The sequence below is a fragment of the Cordyceps javanica genome, chromosome 1, assembly GCF_051103115.1.
Source record: "Cordyceps javanica chromosome 1, complete sequence".
NCBI lineage: Eukaryota > Fungi > Ascomycota > Sordariomycetes > Hypocreales > Cordycipitaceae > Cordyceps > Cordyceps javanica.
The window spans coordinates 4,420,562-4,440,947 of record NC_139295.1 but is presented as its reverse complement, the minus strand read 5'-3'; the positions used below and the strand labels follow the sequence as shown (position 1 = coordinate 4,440,947).

The window sequence follows — 20,386 nt, the reverse complement described above, 5'->3', positions numbered from 1 at the left end:
AAATGGATTGCGTTGCGTTGCCATTGGGTGCAACATGGTGATTGCCAAATACTTGGGTAGCTTGGATCCTTGTAGAAAAATTGAAAGACGGGCAAAAAGAGTAGGAAACAAGAAAAAGGATGGAGTGATTGTGCGTGTGTTTGATGGACATGGACTGTTACGCAGGCAAACAACAATGGTTGGATGAGGCGCTCTTTGTCGGGTGAATCGGTATACTTAGTAGGTACCTGCTGCGGGCTACTGGTATCACCTAATTTATTACCCACCAGATACCTACCTCCTGCCTACCTAACCAACTAACCTACCTACTTACCTACTTACTCGGATATAGAGTATTTGCACGGAGTAGGCACGTCGTAATTGACAGTATAGATAAATAATAGTACCAGTACGGGGGCGCACCGTGATGGCCTGGCTATAGCTGCCCGTCGTCACTGCAGCGTGCAAGTTGCAGGGCGCAGGGTGCGAAGCCCAAGCTGTTTCCGACATGTTCCATCGCCGCTATAAAAAATGCCTACAGAGTCCAGAAAGGTCACTGTTTCTCCGCATCTGCTCAGTCACGCGCGGGCCCGCCCACGGTGGGTGCTGCCACTCGGTATCGTCCCTTGAAGCCGGGCATCGGGCACAGTACTCTGTCAAGAATGTCGTGCAGATCTTGGACTTGTCGCCGGAAAATGCTAGTCAGATGGGACATGAAGATGGCCGATTTTTTTTTATAGAAAAAAAAATAGTAAAATCTCGACGACCACTAGTTGAAACGGAAATGGGGAAATGGGAAAAGGGCCAGCCGACACCTTGATGATTCAGACGGGCCGCTGAAGTCGGGGGCCGCGCGCCAGACAGGCCTGGGCCAGGGGAGTTGGCAGGCGGATCAGCACAGGCACACAGGCAACAGGGCACTGGCTGACTGAAGGAAACTGCCTGAGGCGACACCGGACACTTTGAGTTTCAGGCACGAGCAAGTTTGCCACCACATCAAATCCCGACGAGCATGGTGTCGGGAAAAAAAATCACTATGGTTCATTCGATTCTATACTCTGAATCATGCATTTTTTCACAATCTTCTCATTGCCATCAACCATTCTTCGTAATAGAAGCGCAGCTGCCCTGACGCCTGTTTACATAAACCTGGATACGTACCTCACCAAGAACCTGCTTACTTGGTACGGGTAGCGCTCCCGACCGCCGCAACTCTTAAAGCGGCGGCACGGTTGGGGTACGGTACCTGCACCATGCAGCAGACGGGCCAGGCCTGTCTCACTCTGGCCAGGTGACGAGCCCAGGTTGCCTGCTCCGTAAATAAGTACCTTGTTTGGTCTCAACAAGCTTGGTACCTAAGTCGGTATGAAGATGTGTCCCGTAAGTAGAACTTGGCAAGTACCAGCAAGTAAGTAAGTACCAAGTCCAGGCCTGAGTGCACGCTTGCGGCTGAGCGGGGTACTGGATACACGCTGCATTACCACAACTTGCAGACAAAACAAGTATCGTGTACCCACCCTTGCCACTACGTAAGTATCCCATCGCCCCAGGAACGGCTGCATCATCCGTGACTTGGTGCGGGGGAGCCCCCGTAACGCTGTTTCCAGGCACTACTGAATAATGGTTAGGTTAGTTGTCTACTGACTTTCTCCGCCGGATACCTTGCCAAACCCATGTACCTCCCTAACAGGCCGTCCCGAAAAGGTCCCCCAAAGCGCGGCTGGCGCCCTGTGGAGGAGATGCGTCACTCGACCAGCCCACAGCGCTGCCTGGCTCCGACTACCAACAGGCCTAGGTACCTAGCCAAGACATGGTACTTGCCAACACCACCATATTCACACCAAAATCATTGTACCGCCCTCCCCAGCCGCACCACCTGCTCCGCCCTTATCAACACCTCGGAGCACCTCGCTCGTCATCTTCCTCCGCTTCTTCCTCATCATTCCTCTCTAAACACATCCTCCTCCATCTTCCTTTCATCATCTCTCGTCGCCGTCCTTCTTCTTGCTCATCGTCCTCCTCTTTCCTCAAACGTATTCTTTTTTCTCCCTCATCTTGTTAATCTTTCTGCTCCCTCGAAACACCACCCACCGCAGGCAGGCCCGCGTCATCCACTGTGCACTCTTGAGCGCAACCGTCACCATGAAGTCCGTTATCGCCGCCCTCTCCGTGGCCGCCATCGCCCAGGCCTCGTCCTTCAAGATTGGCACCATTCACCACGAGTCTGCCCCGATCCTCGATGCCACACATGCCAACACCATTCCTGGTGCCTACATCATCAAATTCAAGGAGCACGTTGATGAGCCCAAGGCCAAGTCCCACCATGCCTGGGTCTCGGACATTCACGGCGATGGCGAGCAGCAGCGCCTCGAGCTCCGCAAGCGAGGCCTCTTTGACTCTGTCGACAATGTATTTGCTGGCATGAAGCACAGCTTTGATCTCGGCGCCTCCTTCCGTGGCTATTCCGGCCACTTTGACGATGCTGTCATCGAGCAGATTCGCAATCACCCCGACGTACGTATCTCTTTCCATCCAGCCGTCCATCGCAAGTACATTTTCTAACTTTGTCCCCAGGTCGAGGCCGTCGAGCGTGACTCCATCGTTCACACCCTGGTCCCCGTCACCACCAAGGAGACTGTCGCCGAGGACTCGTGCAAGCCCGAGACGGAGAAGCAGGCGCCTTGGGGCTTGGCCCGTATCTCGCACCGCGATACTCTGGGCTTCGGCACCTTCAACAAGTATCTCTACGCCGAAGACGGTGGTGAGGGTGTCGACGCCTACGTTATTGACACTGGCACCAACATCGAACACGTCGACTTCGAGGGTCGTGCCAAGTGGGGTTACACTGCTCCCGACGGCGACGCCGACGAGGATGGCAACGGTCACGGCACTCACTGCTCCGGTACCATCGCCGGCAAGAAGTACGGTGTCGCTAAAAAGGCCCACGTCTACGCCGTCAAGGTCCTCCGTTCTAACGGCTCGGGCTCCATGTCGGATGTCATCAAGGGCGTTGACTGGGCTGCCAAGCAGCACGAGGAGCAGGTCAAGCAGGCCAAGGCTGGTAAGCGCAAGGGCTTCAAGGGCTCCGTTGCCAACATGTCTCTGGGTGGTGGCAAGACTACCCTCCTCGACATGGCCGTCGATGCCGCCGTCGCCAAGGGTCTCCACTTTGCCGTCGCTGCCGGCAACGACAACGCCGATGCATGCAACTACTCTCCCGCCGCCGCCAAGAAGGCCGTCACTGTCGGTGCCTCCACCATTGATGACAGCCGCGCCTACTTCTCCAACTACGGCAAGTGCACCGACATCTTTGCCCCCGGCCTGAACATCCAGTCCACCTGGATCGGCTCCAAGTATGCCATCAACACCATCTCTGGCACCTCCATGGCCTCTCCCCACATCTGCGGTCTTCTCGCCTACTACCTGTCTCTCCAGCCCGCCTCCGACTCTGAGTACGCTGTTGCCTCCATCACCCCCGCCGAGCTCAAGGACAACATCATCAGCATTGGTACCAAGAACACCCTGTCCGACATTGACTCCGACACCCCCAACGTCCTTGCCTGGAACGGTGCCGGCTGCAGCGACTACAAGAAGATTGTCGATGCTGGCGCCTTCGATGCCAAGCGCCCCTCGTCCAAGGCCGAGAACATTCAGACCAAGATTCAGCACGAGTTTGACGTTGTCTCTGCCGAGGTCACCAAGTCTGCCAAGTCGTTCGGCACCAAGGCTGAGAAGTTTGCCAAGAAGATCCAGCACATCGTCGACGCCGAGGTCGAGGATTTCCTCTCCCACATGGAGTAAATAACTCTCATTTTATTAGTCATATTCATTCTCGGAATCGCCACATATCCGTTGTGGCCCCGGATATTTTCCTAGTGTAATCCATGATTTAGATGTAAACTGCGAATCATACGGTGTTTTCTCGTTTTCGATACTAAGAATTTTTTTTTGGCTGATTGTACTGCATGAGAGACCTTTGAACTCTCTTGGTGGAATGGATGGATGAGGACAATAGCTCAGATGAAATACATTTCTTTTCGATTTCCACCTCATTTACAAGCGTGACGACTTGGGCCATGTTGACTGCGTTCGCTCATGCAAGATCCTGTTGGCGCTTTGTTGCCCTGGATGACATCCCGGGCGCTCCTTCCCAGTTCCCCCAATACCAGCTTCCAACGTAGGATGCACCCTCTGCCCATGTACCGAACTCATCGCTGCACTGCTTGCCTGGAAATGAAGGAGGCGCAAATATTCATGAACCAAGGCCTGTTGTACCATCTAAGTTCTATCGTTGGCTAATAGTTGTCACTCGTTTTGATTTCGCCTTGCATCTCTGCTAGACGTTTGACGCCAGAACCATCATATTCTATCACATACCAGGTCATCGTCATGTTTAGACGGAATAATTCTAGACTGGAGCATCGTGCATCGCTACGCCGAAGCAAGTCGACAGGCTCCGTAGCCACGAATCATACACACGGCCTTGCCAGCCTCGAACCTCACACGGCTTACAGAGATGCCCATATTGCGGCCCGGGTCTCCTTCGCAAGAGCACGAGAAGAATCGGCCAAATCCAACTCGACGGGTATTGCGTCCTCTTCTTCCGGGTATGGGTTAACGAGAAGCGACAGCTTTATGAATGGACCGGATGTCTTATGCTACAACGGGGACACGAGCGAGGCTGTGATGGACAAGGCAAACGTTAATCTGCGCCGACAGAGAAGTGTGCGGTTCACTGGCCCGACGGCGATAAAAAAAAGAGATATTGCAATCCGTGCAAATGGAAGCTGGACGGATCATTTCGAGGTTCCAGAGCGCACGCACTCGAGTGCGCTCGGTGGCCACCTCCCGAGGACCTCGCCTTTGACCGCCCGCACATATGAAGACTTTTGGCTTGATCGTTCGCTTGACACAGATTCCAAGAACGAAGAGACCGTGTGCGAATCAGAAACATCATTCTGTCCCGTCCAGAGACAGAAATTACGAAAATCAAGATCCATGCTCACAAGCTCATTCATGTCATCATCCGAGTGCCATTCAGAGAGTGCAGCAACTACAGAGAGCGGCTGGGATTCCCGCCACCGAACCATGCGTGCAGACATGGGAATGGCCAAGAATTCACTGAGGAGTCCCAAATCCATGAGCTTTTTGCGATTTAACTCGGCCCAAGGCCCGTCAATGCGCCGACAGCAAGACAACACAATCTCCTCATCCCCCAGCAGACTGTCTCTGCGAGGAAGCATGCGCCTCAAAAATCGCCCATCAATGTTTTTGCGATCAAAGAACAAAAGAAATGCGAGTTTGACGGAATTCAAAACATCCTTGAGAAACAGTAGCAATAATAGCATGCCTATATCTACCACGGTATCTTCTACTGCCTCCTCGTTGTCCAAGGGCTCTGGCCTTCGAAACGCAGCCAGGAAAGTTTCCAACAGCGTCAAGAGCAAATTCAGAGGCATGTTTGGTCGATCAAAGAAACAGGGTGAGAATGAGACTTCGAATTCTACAGAAACGATTAGTGTTCACCGGTCGAAGCTTTCACTCCAGGAAGAAGCCTCGGTGTCGAGAGTCAAGTCGTATGTGCCATCACTGCGGTCCGTTGCGTCCGAACACTGCCTGCAGCCTCACCAGGGGAATTTCGAAGTGATAGAAGACGGGACACAGCAGACGGATGGGGAAAGATCGAGAGTCACCAGTTGGACGAATTCTAGCACACACACAGTGGTGAGTAGCGCACTAGATGCTGAGTGGGAGCCTCAGAGACTTTCTGTGATTGACGAAGGTGGGCATGCTGTCTCGACTCGGGAGAGATGGCGCTCATCCGAGGATGAAGAGCGTGCTTACTCTGCCCTTGTACAAAGACTTGATGACATGCAGAGACAGCAGAACCTGGGAACGTCTCTCCACGAAGGAGGGACGACTGGCGCCTTCGACAGCAGCATTGCACAGTCTACTATGGGAATAGATAGTGTAATCAATGCCGGGTCATCAACTGAGAGGATTCAAAGTGAATCAGAACACAAGCAAAATGCGCCTGATACACCACATGAGTACGATGCGGAGACAGTTCGATTGTCCAGTGCCTCAAACAGTGGATTTGCAAGCCCAGCAGGTCACCTATTTAGGACAAGAAGTCCATACAGAAAGGCTCTACGCAAAAGTATGAGAGTGCAAGAGCGCTCTTCAAGCATCAAGCCTGTAAACTTGAGATACTTGAGTTCGCTCTCTGCGCTGAGTCTTCCTACTCGTCGATCCAGTCCGGCCGGATCAGAGCGGGATATTCATTTATCCTCGGCGGAGAGTATTTATTCTGATCTTTCAGATGGCCCAGAAAGAGAAGAGAGCGCGGCGCAGCCATATGATTTGAGAGACTTCGACAACATTACGCCGAGTTCACCCCAGGCTCAGGAAGGAGCGATAACTTTTACCGATGACTTGGAGAGAACTCATCAACGACACGTGTCTACTGCAAGCTCTGTGGAATGGAAGACGTGGTTAAGCGCCAAGGTATCGAAGCTGGAAGGCTGCGGTCCATCTTCGAAGTCTCTTGGCGAGGAGCATACATGGAACCCCTGGTCTATCATGGGCCACGTTCGCGAGGATGCAGAGATTGGATCAAACAGCAACCCGTCCGATACAAGCGATGTCGACAACGGAAGCATTCGTGATAGCCATGATGGGGTTCTCGAAATTCCTGCTGCGCCACCAACACAGAGCATTGTCATTGAAGAGGGCGTCACGCATCAAAGTCACCCACTTCTCATGCACGACGAGAATGCACCGCCAGAATATAAGAATAACAAATCATGTGAAATTCATAATAGCACCAAACCATCCATTCGCAGCGTTTCATCACTTCCAAATGTGAGACCGAGTGAGGGGTACGAGGCAACGTGCCGAAAGAGCACCACGCCTCAAAAGCAAAGAAGCAGTCCAACTGCTCTTACCGAGTCTCCTAGCAGAGCAAAAAAGGCGTACTTGAACTCTGGAGCGGCATCTTCGCTCAGATCGAGCCCTGGTCTGAGTTCTGCTGTAAGGCGGCAGTTTGGAACAGTAGCCACAGGATCGCCTCGACGTGGCAGCATTCGTTGCGAAGATGACGTGGCAGCGAGTAAAGCAGTGCGAGAAACTACATCAGTTGACGACTTTCAGTTTGGGAGAGGATTGGATGCACAGGTCATGGGTAGCAAGCGAATGGTTGAGCTGTTTCTGAACAGCCGGAAGACGACGCGAGTGCCAGATGCAGGTACCTCGGACTGGTCTGCTGCGTTTGTTTAGGCCTACCGGGAGCGGCGTTTGGCATTTTGCTAATGGCGGGAAACGAATGCATGGTAGTTGATAGATTGAAGTAACGCTGCTCATGTATAGTATACAAGATCAATGAGAATATCTATAAATCATGCCTGGGAGCCGAGAAGAAGAAAATCAAGAAAGATCTTGAAATCCATTCCTTTTGAAGTAACGATACGTACGATGAGGGCGACATAAGAGACGATGAGCTCGATAGGAGATGAGAAGACGGCAAAGGCGGATGCCAGTGGAAACTTGGATGGGTGCAATCTGAGTGGCTGGCTTACATTATCTGGATGCTGGCTGCACTTGGTGACGTGTTGCTACTTTCATCTTTTCTCGTGGAAAGACGACAACAAAGCAAAAAGACGGCATAGAATCTCTTCAACTGTCGGAAGCGAGAAGAGGGAAAAGATCTGGCGGCGAAAAAGCGGTGACAACAACCGAAAAGCCTTTGATCTTGAGGAGAGTCGCTCAATGATTCTTTAGAGAGAGATGTCTTGGGGGCTACAAGCACAAGTACTGATATTACATGCACCGTAAACATGCACCGTAAAAAGAGAGAAAGACGATGATGAAATGAAGTCGAATAAAGAGAAACAAAAAAAGTATAATTCAACGCCAGTCCCAAGGTATCAGTCATTTCGAATACAGTATAGTACGGCCGGAGAAGAGTAGAAATTCGAGTACACTTTGTCCGACAAGGTTGCCATGTTTCAATGCCAAAAAACACAATATCGTGCCAAAAAAAAAAAAGGAATGTATATATAGCCGTCTCTCTTTTCCAACATGTTTCTCTCTCTCATTTCTTTCCATTGGCTCTTTTCGTCCCATCTCTTGCCGTCTTTTGTCTTTATACAGACAGACAGACAGACAGACAAATGCATGTTCAAGGAGCGACGTGCACCTCCCACAAGTGCGCCAGCTCCTCGGGAAACGCGGCCCGGCGGTCGTCGCTGACCCAGGCGCCGTACTGCTCGTGGGTGACCTTTTCGGCGAGCAGGCGCCTGGGGCTGCGGGTGCGGAGGGCGTCGAGGAACTCGGCGGTGACGTTTACGTACTGGGCGAGGGCGGCGCGGACGTCGAGGCGGGCGCCGGTGACGGCGCTGAGCAGCAGGGGCTCGATGAGGGGCGCGTCGGTGACGGAGGGGTGGGCGGTGCCGCGGGCGGTGAGGAACCAGGCGGCGGCGGTGCGGTTGAGAACGTCGGCGACGAGGTCGCGCACCGTGTCAAAGTGCGGACGCCCGAAAAAGGGCGTCGGGTGGCGCGACCACGACTCGGACTGGACGACGAGCAGCGGCACGTCGACGTCGGCGTTGAGCGGCCCGCTGCCCTTGCCCGGGTCGAGGATGACGCCGCCGGCGGCCGCCACGGGCTGCTGTGCGAGCGTGTCGGACTCGGACTCGGAGCCGCCGCCGCCGGCGGCGGAGGATGAGGAAGAGGAAGAGGTACCGGGACGGAGGGCCTGCAGGGCGCCGGTGGCGCCGTACGAGTGGCCGGCGATGACGAGGCGGGACAGGTCGAGGCGGCCGGTCCAGTCCTGCAGGGTGGTGCCCTCGCCGCGCGAGTTCTGGTCGTAGATCTGGCGGCCATGGCCGTCGTTGATGGCGGCGAGGGCCTTTACGGCCTCGCGGATCTCGGCCTCGCGAAAGGCGAGCTGCTCGCGCTTCATGGTGGGCCCGTCCATGGGCGGCGTGGACAGCACGTGGCGGGCGTCAAAGTGGACGACGTCGCGGTCGGGCTTGCCGCGGACGCGGACGCGGGACCCGGGGCAGCTGCCGTCGCGGTGCTCGAGGACGGCGACGACGTGGCCGCGGGCGGCGAGGCCGCCGACGTAGGCGGTGTAGTCGGTGCGGGACGAGGCCATGCCGTGGGAGAAGACGACGACGGGGAAGCTGCCGACGGTGTGGTTGCCGTTGTTGTTCTCGTCGTCGGCGGCCACCATGGTCATCTGCACCAGCGGGGCGTCGACCTTGGCGGGGATCTCGATGCGGCCGGCGACGGCCCAGAGCAGAAAGGTGAAGACGGGGCGGACGAAGAAGTAGTCGGCGCGGGCGAGGCGGGCGAAGCCGGCGGCGGTGAGGCTGACGGGGCGGGGGATCCAGAGGTGCGGGGGCGCGGCGGCGCGGGCGCCGTCGGCGACGGGGTAGTAGAGGCTAAAGAGGACCGACTCGAGCAGGTAGGCGGGCTGGCCGGTGGCCTTGAGGGCCGTGTCGGAGAGGCGCCGGGGCTCGATGAGGGGCACCTCGACGTCGACGGTGCCGACGTCGTAGGGCCCGCCCGGGAAGCGGGCCGGCGGCAGGTTGGAGGCGAAGAAGGGCTCGCCGCGCAGCACGCAGACGAGCGCGTAGAGGGCGACGAGGTGGAAGAGGAAGAGGAAGCGCCACGAGCGTCGCGGCCGCAGCAGGTGCGCGAGCCGCAGCAGGTGTCGCGTGGCGCCGCGGCGGGAGGCGTGCGGAGGCGGTGACAGCCATTTGGGCACGGCGGAGGCGGAGGAGGAGGAGGAGGAAGAGGAGATGGTTTGTGTGGCGGCGCTTGCTTCGAGGAGAGGTGAGTCGGGATGATGGTGGTCGTCTTCGGGGTGGGAGGCGGAAGAGGAGGAGGAGGAGGAGGAGGAGGAGGAAAAATCGTCGTGAAAGGGCTCTAGCTCGAGCTGGACATTGTCGTGGTCGTAGTCGTGGTCGGTAATGTCACGACGTCGCGGCATGGTTGTGGATGAGTATGAGTGTGTGTGTTTGTTGTCTGCGGCCGTGTCTAGGGAACCCGAGTAGTAGTAGCGATCGATGATGATGATGACGATGATGATGGAAATGGAAATGGACAATTGAAACTCTTTCTATGGGTATGAGGAGGAAAGAGAAAGGATGGCGAAAATAATATCTTGGCGAGAAGAGTTGGAAACGAGAGAGAAGAGGAAAAAAAAAAGGAAGAAGAAGAAGGTGGCGGCATTTCGGTCGTTTGGAAACTGGGCCGCTCCAACTAACTGGCCTACTGATAGCTAGCTATCCTGCTTGCCTGCTATCCAAGCTAGTTAGTGTAAAGCGGGCGATGGTGCGCGCGGGGCCAGATGCTTCCGGGAGGTAAGCCAAGCCAATTCTTTCTTCTTCTTTAAATTTAAAATTATTTATCTGTATTTTATTTCATTGCAAGGGTTCCCTCTCTTGGATGCTGCAAAAGTAGAGAGAGGTCCGGGAGCTTCGGGACGAGGTGGGTGGGTGGAAACGGGTAGTTGAGTTTTTGTCTTGATTGTTCAGCCATTAAAAAAGGAGCAGACGAGGGCGAAAAAAAGCGAAAAAAAAAAAGAAATCAAATTACAGATGTACATTTATTTCACGTTTTCTTTCAATTCATTTCTTTCAATTCAACTCTTGACCCTCGGGATCGGTGACTTTGTATGTGAAAAGGACTGCCTTTTAGTCAGCCCCGGACACTGCGGATGCTCATTGCTTGTCGTGCCCGCTCCCGGATCGGCGTTCCGACTACCGTCGATTTCGTATTCTCCAACATATAAAAAAAAAGAAAAAGAAAAAGACAAAAAAAAAAACAGGGTAGTCCTGCTGCCAGTGAATCGATCCACCGAGTTTCTTCGCCAGCCTTGCTTGCCAACCCTCTGCTGCCTCTCCATCATCCCCCCGATGACAAGACTAGCAGCCACGCCATGCCGGCCACGGCGGGGTTACGACAAACCGCTCCCCCCCCCTCTCTTTCGTGTTCGGATTGCATTACCAATCTTTCATTCTTTCGATTGCCGTCTTTTTTTTTTCCAATTTCTGATTTCGATCAAAAAATACATAAAAAAGCTTCTCTTCGTAAAAACAAAACATTGTAGTAAAGATAACCAGGCCCGAATCTCTCACTACCTACCATCTTCGTCTCGTCTTCGCCGCCCCTCTGCCTTTTGACAAGAAACTTTGCAACCACATTTTGTCTCACGGGCGGATCGTTCGGGCTCCGATGGCTCTTCTAGCTCCACCCTCAGCCACTACCTTGGGCAGTCAACTAACTAGCTCCAATTAGTAGCTCCTAGCTCCTAGCTCTCTAGCTCCCTGGCATCATCGCCCATCCGTTCCGTCCGTCCGCCGCTGTATGGCACCCATTATAAATCGAATGATTCATACCGGGTACCAGTTCGCAGCTTGCCTGGAACACGGCCCCTCTCCCTCTCTCCTGTCCTCGGAGCTAAAGTCTTATTTCCTCTTTTGCTAGCCTGATCGCGTCTTGTTTTGTCCGTGTACGGCCCCTCTCCGTTTGTGGGGGGAGGGGGGGAAGCTTCACGGATACCGGGCTGCTACTGCTGCGGCCGTGGGCGGGAACGGCTGAGAGACGTCATGGTGCTCGTCCATTCCTCTGACGCATGTACAATGGAGAATTCTGAGGCGGGGTCGTTTCGCAGTAAGCACGCTCGAGAGAATGCAAAAAGCCCATATCGTCCAAACACGGCATTGCCGATTCGGGGCTGGGCCGCGTCCCCCGTAATGCCGTCTTATTTCCAAAAGGCCCATTTTGACAATGATTGTGAGCAAAGTGCAGTGGCTTGGTTTGTTGGCAAATGGGAATCATCTGTAGAAAATGGGAGTATAAAGTAAAATAATCAATATTGATATCATGTTTTTTTTTTTGCTTTGCACAGTTTTCTTTTCTTCAGAATGGGTACGGTGAGGCCGCTCGTCGCCCTGGATAGGTCCTCGTCACCAACATGCGGGGCATAGTAATCTGGGGGGTTTTCATGTCTTTTTTTTTTCTCAAAAACGAAATTCTTACCTGTCATAAGACCTCTCCAAAGTTATATTGATAGCACAAACAACGACCTCCATGAAAGAATTGAACTTTGCAATCTACGTTTGACCAGTTCAAACACCAAGCGCCAGTGTTTGGTCTGGGCTGCCCACTTCTGCCGACTACCACCAGTGAGCTGAATCTCTGTTGGCTGGGGTTTGAATCTTTATTTTTCCAAAAGTGATCACACTGAGCATCTTCTGCATTATAGTAGCTTGTTGGAGGATATGTCAAAAAGAAAAAAGCGCAGAGAAGGTGAGAGGTTCGCTGTGCCTCGTCGGCTGCGTCGTATAAGTCGACGCACGTATAACCTCGCTGTTCCTTGACGCGCCTCCCGCGCCAGATAGAGTTGACAGAGAGGGCAGGAAAAAAAATAAGAACAAGAAAAGAAAAAGGACGAGAAACTACTACTTGGATAGAAATAGGCCTGGTAGGAGTGGAGGTACCTTGTCGCTAATGCGACTGGCGTGGCCGAGCTGTACTTGAACGATCCGGCATCAAAGCTCCAATTCTACCCTCTTCGTCCAGCTTCATAGCGGAAGCCACGATGTGGCAATATGAAACTGAAATTCGGCACTGCTCACAGATTAATCAGAATTTTCTATTCTATTTTTTTCCTACTCTGCTTTTGGCCACCTCGCACGACAAGCGGGGATCGGGTCCTGTCAGGCCCATGGCCGCACTCAACATGGAAAGGGACCGAGTTGGATCAAGTAGAGGAAACGAATTGTTGTCTGTTATCTGAGCTTCATGTTTGACATGTAGACTTTTTTTTGTGAAAACGAAGAACCAAAAAAAAGCTGTTCTATTTACATGGGAAAGCACCGACGTCGAACCCCGGAAAAAGGGTTACCCACCGGCGCAAAACCTCACAATCACATGGTATCATCCAGATTTGTGAATGAAAAGAGGGGATTTGGATGGCATGTGGTAAAGAAAAGAATAGAAGAAAGTGAGTATCCGACATTCTGAGAGGAAAATTGAAAAAAAAAGGGAAAGAAAAAAAAAAGCCTTCTTTTTTGTATAGAGCGCATGTGGTGGATGACCGGACGAGATGAGATCATCTTCAGCCGCCAGTCTCAACAAGAGCCCCAGCCAGCGCCGGGCCGCATTCCGGTCGACAACCTCGGCATCGCTAGCTTCTCTCTCTCTCTCTCCAGAACCCCGGTCCAACCCCAAGCTCACCACCACCACCACCACCACGAGCACACTACATTTCCCCATCTCTTGAACCCTTATTTTTCCCTTTCCTCCTCTTCATCTCTTTTTTTTTTTTTTTTTTTTTTTTTTAAATAAAATCTCCTCAGCGCCCCTACTTTTCCCCTTTCTCTACTAATCTATTCCAGCGCCGCCGTACAAACCGAACCGAACCCATCCATCATCTATTCACATTCTCTTCCACACACACACACACACACACACGACATACCCCAGTCATCATGTCCATCGTCCCTGCCTACGCCTCGTACCAGTACTTTCGCGTGACGTCGCCCGCCGAGCACGTCGTCCACGTCGAGATCAACAACCCCAAGCGGCTCAACGCCTTCTCCCAGGCCGTCTGGCTCGAGTACGGCCGCGTCTTTGCCCAGGTCAGCGCCGACCCCCAGTTCCGCGTCGCCGTCCTCAGCGGCGTCGGCGACCGCGCCTTCACCTCGGGCCTCGACGTCAAGGCCGCCGTCTCGGACTCGCCCCTGACCACGGCCGACGGCGACGAGGTCCGCCGCGCCAAGCTGCTGCGCAACCACATTGAAGAGTTTCAGACGAGCATTTCTGCCGTCGAAAAGTGCGAGAAGCGTATGTTTTCTCTCTCGTTTTCATGACAAAAAAAATACGAATCATGTTTCTGTGTTTCAAAATGTGCTTTGCTTTTGCCATTCAATCAGTGTTTTGAAAAGTGAAAAAAAAAAAAGCTAACCTCCGTCCAGCCGTCATTGCCGTCCTCCACGACGTCGCCATCGGCCTCGCCATCGACATTGCGACCTGCGCCGACATTCGCATCTGCGCCGCCAACACGCGCTTCGCCGTCAAGGAGGTCGACATTGGCCTCGCCGCCGACATTGGCACCCTGGCCCGCCTGCCCAAGGTCGTCGGCTCGCTCTCGTGGGTCAAGGACGTCTGCCTGACGGCCCGCGACTTCTCCGCCGCCGAGGCCCTCGCCCAGGGCTTCGTCAGCCAGGTCCACGACGACAAGGCCAAGGCCCTCGCCGCCGCCCTCGCCCTCGCCTCCCAGCTGGCGTCCAAGAGCCCCGTCGCCGTCCAGGGCACCAAGGAGCTGCTCAACCACAGCGTCAACCACACCGTCGCCGACAGCCTCCGCTACACCCAGGTCTGGAACTCGGTCGCGCTGCAGGGCGAGGACTTTGCCACCGCCATCATGAGCAGCATGCAGAAGAAAAAGCCTACCTTTTCCAAGCTGTAAGATTATATCTAGACATGTGCTTTTATTGTTCGAAACCGGGTATATGAATATAATGCTGTACAACGCCCTAAATGCTGATTTGCTTCTTTTCCTCTTCTTTATAAACGCCGTAATTTTGTATAATTTTGAGTTTTGTCTTCGCATCCCTCTGCGCATTCAACGTCATCATTCGGAGCCAGACTCGTCGACCGGAGGCAAGTTTTCTTTGAGACGCTGCAACCAGTTAGTAGGTGGGCGCGGTCCATGGCGAGGCACGGGCTTGGCTGTACGCACATCTTCGAGCTTCTGCTTGAGCAAGGGAACCATGTTCTCCTTGACAACGACACGCTCCTCGTCGAGGTCCTCGATAATAAAGTCGTGATTTTGGCTGTCAATGTTGACAATGATGGACTTGATGGAGGGGTCGCACTCGATGAGCACGCCTGCAGAGGAGAGTGGACAGGTGAGCCAATGGAGGGGGAGAGCGCGGACGGGTCAAGGCCAGGGGAAGAGGCATACTTCTGATGGCACGAGGCATGATGAAATGGTTCTTGTGTGTTTTGTGTGTTTTGTCGTGCCTTGCTGTTTGCTACAGAGAATAAAACGGTCGTGTCGGCTGGGTAGCAAGAAGTGGCTGCGTTGGGATGGCTCGCAAGGGCCGAGGAGAGTGCCAGGGCGGGTCGTGGAGGAGAGCAACAAGCTCGCGCCGGATAGAAGGGTGGATGTGGTTTTGTTAGCAGCGGCAATGGAGCGAGACAGGAAGCAAAATTTGTCGGCGATGGGCGATGCGATGCGATGTGACTTGGAGCGTGAGCGGCAGTGAGGCGTTGGACGTTGGATCTTGAACGAGTGGACGAGGTGGGCCCGAGTAAAAGTTGGCAGGCAGACAGTGGCAGAACAGTAGAGACTTACAGCGGAGACTCACAGCGGTTGGCCAGCGTGGACGTCACTGTAGACGGCCACTGTGAATGTCGTCCCAGCGCCTGCGACACGTTGAGATGCCTGAGGAGGTGCTGTAAGGGACCTTTTTTTTTTTTTTCATATGGCTTGTCATGTAAATTTCTTTATAGCATTCTTTTGTCGCCCTACTACTGGACTGTTATCTCTAGTAGACACATGTCGGAATGCAGAATAATGAATGTTTTGGGGACGCGAGTTGGCGGAAACCATCTGGTGAGAGCAACGCCATGTTATAGAAAAGTCATAATGTGGTAATGCCGTGTCATCCAAAAGTCATGATGTAGGAATTCTCTTCATAGGACAATCATGTTATAGAAATCTCAGTAATAGAAAGGCCATGCTATAGATAGACCACTTATAGGAAAACCATGTTACGGGCTACACCAGTCATCACTGCACAATGATTACCTCAACCATCTACACATTGACTTGAACATGACGCTGACCGATGCATTGACTTATACATTGACTCATGCCTGCAGGCACTTTTCGCAAATCGGAACGGTGCTCGGCTCTGTCTTTTCGTGACAGCCATCACGGTTCTCACCCAGTGGGTACTTGCAGCGAACTGCATGTGGTGAATATCCCCTCAAAACACTCCGTCCTACTTCCGGCCTTCTGTTCCCGATGCTGCCAGTAAGTACTTACTTGGGTGTAGAAGTGTGCCGCATCCAGCCGTCGCCCAACCGTCGCACAACTGTCACTCGCTATAATTACAGGGGGGGCTTGTCAAGTTGGCCGCGCTTCTACTCGGTAATCCGTAGCTGCTCCACGCTTACCTGCGGCTGCAACGCTGCACGGTCGCTCCTCTATGCATGTAACTTGGGGAAACAAGGAAAAAAAAAAAGAGAGAGAGAAAAAATCGAGTAGAACGGTCTTCTAAAATCTCTGCACGGTTGCATCGGTAGGTAAGTCAACAACGCAATGGAGACGGCGTACAGAAATTTTCATACCTGCCGGCGCGGACTCTTGTTGCCTGCCCTTGCACCTGCAGCAACCCCCCCACAGTAAATCGTGCGGCACGCCTCATCAAGTGCCGGTGCCTGTTTGCCTCGCCTGTTGTCTGCACCACGCCATGCCTACTTGGTACCGGTTATTGCCTCGTGCAATGCCCATCCTCGCCGCGGAGGGTTGCAATGCAGTGTCGTCGCTGCCACCCATCCCATTCTTCGTCCGTCGCTTTCTTCATCAAAGTATTCGCCCTTGGCCTTCATCCTTCGTGTACGCCGTGAATGAATCGCCGACTTCAGGCCCGACCCGACGGGCGCATCCCTTGGCTGACCGCGGCCGCCCGTGCCCATGTGGTGGTGCCGACGCCTCGGCATCAGTCAATTCAGCTCAAGCCTTGAGAGTTCGTCTTCGTTTCGTTTTGACCGCTCCGTCGCGTTGACGCCGCAAAGGCCCAAAAGCCTCAATCAATTACACGCACCGCAAAACGTGGCGCTTCTCAGCTGGCCTCGCCTGAGCATCACGCCCCCTCCCCCTCCTACCCCCCGCCCGGTGTGGTTCCAACAGTGGCTTGCAGTCATCACATTCACTAGTCTCTTCCGAGTTGAGAATCATTGACCGTCTAACTGGGATACTGAGTACAGGCAGCAGGCTAGCTGGAGCCTCGAATGACGGGGACCGGCGTTAAAGAGCTGGAAGCCACACAGCGTGCTAGTCGCCAGCTCACCCCGCCTGTACTGCTGCTTCTGCAAAAGCCTCGCCAGCCTCATCAGCAGGCAGCAAGCCCCAGCTGGACAACGTTACGAGCGACAGCGGCAGCCTATTGTCTCGGTTGTGCATGCGCGGTAAGCGTCAAAGTTGAATTCTTTGTCGATTCACTCTTGCCTCGTTGGCCATCTTCTGTATCAACTTTTTATGATTATTTTTCTTGGAGCCGGTTTTTTTATATACATCTTTTTTAGCTTGCCTCGACTTGCCAAGCACTTGCTATTGAATCCGCCGACCACCATGGTTGGCTCGACTCGAACAAACTGGAGTCGACTACGGATATTCTCCTCTTCTTTGATGCAACGTCAGCTAAGCCCCGTGGCCAGCATGGCTGGCTTCAAAGTCAAAACAGCCCTTGTTCGGAGGGACCAAGTCAGGTACTAGGCACTCCCTCGTCTTACATGCTCAACATCATGGGCACATTACCCGCAGCAATAACCGCCCAAAGTCTCGCCACTACGAGACACAAGCGCAATCTAAACGAAATGAACCCCCAAGAGAATCCAGGAAATCAATACTGAGTGGTTACTTGATTAACATGATCCAATATTAATGAGCGCTACAACAGGTCACTCCCCTTGTCACGGCAGCTGCACTCGAAATCCTCCTCTCACACTCCCCTCCCCACCAACAAGAACCACCCACACCACCACCACCACCACGACCACATCAACCCATCATGGCGTATTACAGACTACCATGGCGATAGTGCCGGAAAACGACGCACTCTTGACAGAGCCATCGGCCTAAGTACCTGGTCTTCCCAATCATTCTAGAGCCTCGTCGTCAACTTCTTGGCCCTTATTTCGTACCCTCACGCCCTCTGCTCGTCCGTTTAGAGATCCCGTGGGAGCCGATTCGGGCACGCACTCCTCACCACACCCCCCTCATGCCGCGTACTTACTTGCCGCCCATATTTGTTAGCGCTGGTTTAAAGCTTAGCCCCTCCTCCTCCTCCCGCTTGCTTCCTGGGGGCCTGGGATCCTGAGCTGTGTTGCGTGCTTGAGTGGTGTATAGTCTCCTAGGCTGACGACGTTCCGGAATCCCAAAGCCCAAGCCTCCATGACGTTTATTTCCACAGCGCCCAGCCGCCGGGATTTTCTCTCTTTCTCTCACTTTCACCTTTCCACTTCACTTCGTCTTCTCTCAAAGAACTCATCTGCTCATTGCCATTGCGGTGATTCGTCTCCTTTAGCTTTATGATCCCACCTGGAGACGCAACCCACAAGCTGCGCTCTCGTCCCGTCGTCCGCGCCCCCCAAAGAAAAGCTCGGGGCTTTTTCGTCCTTACTCGTCTAAAAAGGGACTCAACTGCCGGGCCAGCTCGATCGAACCACACTTCATCGAGAGACACAAACTTTGGGCGATTTGGCCTGTCGCCCGATTCCTTTGCAATAAATAGCGTCTTTTAAACTTTGTCTTTTGTTTCGAATCGCCTAAATTAGGCATTATTCATTACTTTCTCACACGTCTCGTTTCTATTCCTAGCTTTTCCTCGTCGGCATTTTGGTGCCGCACCGTTTCATTCATCTGCGAGCATTTGCCTATTCTGGGTCCCGACCCATCCGACCTGTGACGACATCGATGCAACTTGCCAAGCATCTTGTATGGGAAGAAGAATTCTTTTTCTAGGCTAAGAAAAACCATCAATCTCATATTCTGCGGTGGACAGCATTCTCTTCCATTCTCCTCCCGCTCCTGCACTCTTCTACATGACATAGCAAAAACCTCCTCAAGCAATGTCCACAACAGAACCGCCGCCGAGCACGACGGCGACAGTCTCTGCCACGCCGACACCTACTTCCTCGCCCTCCGACAACAAGCTGCAGCCCATCACTTATGTCGTCATTCCGCTCGTCACACTGGCCTCGGTCTTTCTCGTCGGTCTATTTGCGTACTTTCGGCGGCGCCGCAGCCTGCGGCTTGAAAACGGTGGTGGCTACAATGGCGACGGTGGCGAGTCGCAGATGCAAGAGCGCCGCCGTAGCAACGCGGAAGCGGCGGATCGGTGGCCTCCAGCGAGTCTTGGCTTCAACTGGTGGTTCATGCGCTCCAGCGAGGGCCTTAACGAACTCGGTGAGGCGCCGCCGCCGTACGACGTCAAGCGCAGAAAGGCTATGACTGAGGGTAGTGCTAGCGCAACGGACGAGGATGCTGGACAGGAGAGAGATGCGCATGTACAGGACGAAGAGAATGAGGGTGACGAGTCGAGACATGGCGGCGACACAAGAAGAGAATCGGCAAGCCATGGTATTGAGGAAACCATGGTTTCCAGCAATGGGGAGAATAGAGGGAGCATTGAAGAAGTGAGACGCATCGCGCAGCAGCAACTGCGCCGAAGCGATGATACTCCACAAACAAGGAACCAAGCAGAACGATTGCAGAACAATACACCACATATCAGAGGAGCAGGAAGAGAAGAAGAGGTAGAGACGCGAGGCCCCAATGAGCACGCACACACTGCCAGCGAACCACCATCCGAACTCGGCCCACCGGTGCAAGGTTCTGCAACCGCAGCTCCCGCCCTCTACCGTTCCTCCTCCGAAACCGAGCTTCCACTCCTCCTCAGCGACGGCACCCATCGCCGGCAGAGCCCCGATGAGATCCACGCGTTGATAGCAGCCCGGCTACGGCGGAACCAGCGCCGGCGCGAGCGTCAGGCCGCTCGTGCCGCTTCGGCCTCGGCCAACCCCACGGGCGAAGAAGACCAGTACCGCGACGACGTCTGCACCACCGAGTTTTTCCGCGCGCCCTCTCCCGAGAGCAACCGCCGCCGCATCGAGCGTCTGAACCGACGCCTGCGGCGCCTCGGCTACGTCACCTCGGACACGACGGAGCACTACGGCTTTCAGCTGCGGGACATGGAGGACGGCGCGTCCCCTCCCGACTACGAGCGCGACCCGGCCGTCACGGTGCCGCCCCCCGCGCAGCTGCCCCCGCCCCTGGCCGCCGACGCTCCGCCGCCGTACCCGATGCCTGTTCGCCGGCCCCCACGGCGTGAACCTCGTCACGGCAGCGGCCCACCGATGGTCCGCCAGTCGCTGCACGAGCACTTTCCGCACCACAACTATCTCTTCATGCCTCCGCTCGAACACGACTATCTGGTCACGAGCTTCTCGGCGACGCTGGACATGCCACGGCATTTACACTCGCGGTTCTAAATGGCGGCTCAGGAGGGGATTGTATAACCTCTTCTTTCTGGCGCTGACCCCTTGTTGAATTTTTTAATACAACGCTTTGGAATCTTGGCGTTTTAGTATTTGGGTT

The 20,386-nt window shown here is 54.1% G+C and overlaps 7 protein-coding genes across 7 annotated transcripts; 4 read left to right on the top strand and 3 right to left on the bottom strand.

Annotated features, from left to right (window-relative positions):
* Positions 1–2,121: 2,121 nt before the first annotated feature.
* On the top strand, positions 2,122–3,780 carry V2A60_001328 (S8 family peptidase; the record flags this gene model as incomplete). Its single annotated transcript, XM_083252689.1, has 2 exons — positions 2,122–2,493; positions 2,554–3,780. 2 exons carry the CDS (start codon positions 2,122–2,124, stop codon positions 3,778–3,780), a joined length of 1,599 nt encoding a protein of 532 aa, XP_083108815.1.
* A 995-nt stretch (positions 3,781–4,775) lies between these two features.
* On the bottom strand, positions 4,776–5,438 carry V2A60_001327 (uncharacterized protein; the record flags this gene model as incomplete). The annotated part of the gene is made up of 1 exon (XM_083252688.1): positions 4,776–5,438. The coding sequence occupies one exon, from the start codon at positions 5,436–5,438 to the stop codon at positions 4,776–4,778; it is 663 nt and encodes a 220-aa protein (XP_083108814.1).
* Positions 5,439–6,141: 703 nt separating this feature from the next.
* On the top strand, positions 6,142–7,257 carry V2A60_001326 (uncharacterized protein; the record flags this gene model as incomplete). The annotated part of the gene is made up of 1 exon (XM_083252687.1): positions 6,142–7,257. One exon carries the CDS (start codon positions 6,142–6,144, stop codon positions 7,255–7,257), a length of 1,116 nt encoding a protein of 371 aa, XP_083108813.1.
* Positions 7,258–8,158: 901 nt separating this feature from the next.
* V2A60_001325 (platelet-activating factor acetylhydrolase) lies at positions 8,159–9,976 on the bottom strand (the record flags this gene model as incomplete). The annotated part of the gene is made up of 1 exon (XM_083252686.1): positions 8,159–9,976. The coding sequence occupies one exon, from the start codon at positions 9,974–9,976 to the stop codon at positions 8,159–8,161; it is 1,818 nt and encodes a 605-aa protein (XP_083108812.1).
* A 3,508-nt stretch (positions 9,977–13,484) lies between these two features.
* V2A60_001324 (ClpP/crotonase-like domain-containing protein) lies at positions 13,485–14,464 on the top strand (the record flags this gene model as incomplete). The annotated part of the gene is made up of 2 exons (XM_083252685.1): positions 13,485–13,839; positions 13,971–14,464. The coding sequence occupies 2 exons, from the start codon at positions 13,485–13,487 to the stop codon at positions 14,462–14,464; spliced, it is 849 nt and encodes a 282-aa protein (XP_083108811.1).
* A 165-nt stretch (positions 14,465–14,629) lies between these two features.
* On the bottom strand, positions 14,630–14,981 carry V2A60_001323 (TFIIH complex subunit TFB5; the record flags this gene model as incomplete). The annotated part of the gene is made up of 3 exons (XM_083252684.1): positions 14,630–14,677; positions 14,738–14,886; positions 14,963–14,981. 3 exons carry the CDS (start codon positions 14,979–14,981, stop codon positions 14,630–14,632), a joined length of 216 nt encoding a protein of 71 aa, XP_083108810.1.
* Positions 14,982–18,858: 3,877 nt separating this feature from the next.
* On the top strand, positions 18,859–20,280 carry V2A60_001322 (uncharacterized protein; the record flags this gene model as incomplete). The annotated part of the gene is made up of 1 exon (XM_083252683.1): positions 18,859–20,280. One exon carries the CDS (start codon positions 18,859–18,861, stop codon positions 20,278–20,280), a length of 1,422 nt encoding a protein of 473 aa, XP_083108809.1.
* Positions 20,281–20,386: the final 106 nt, after the last annotated feature.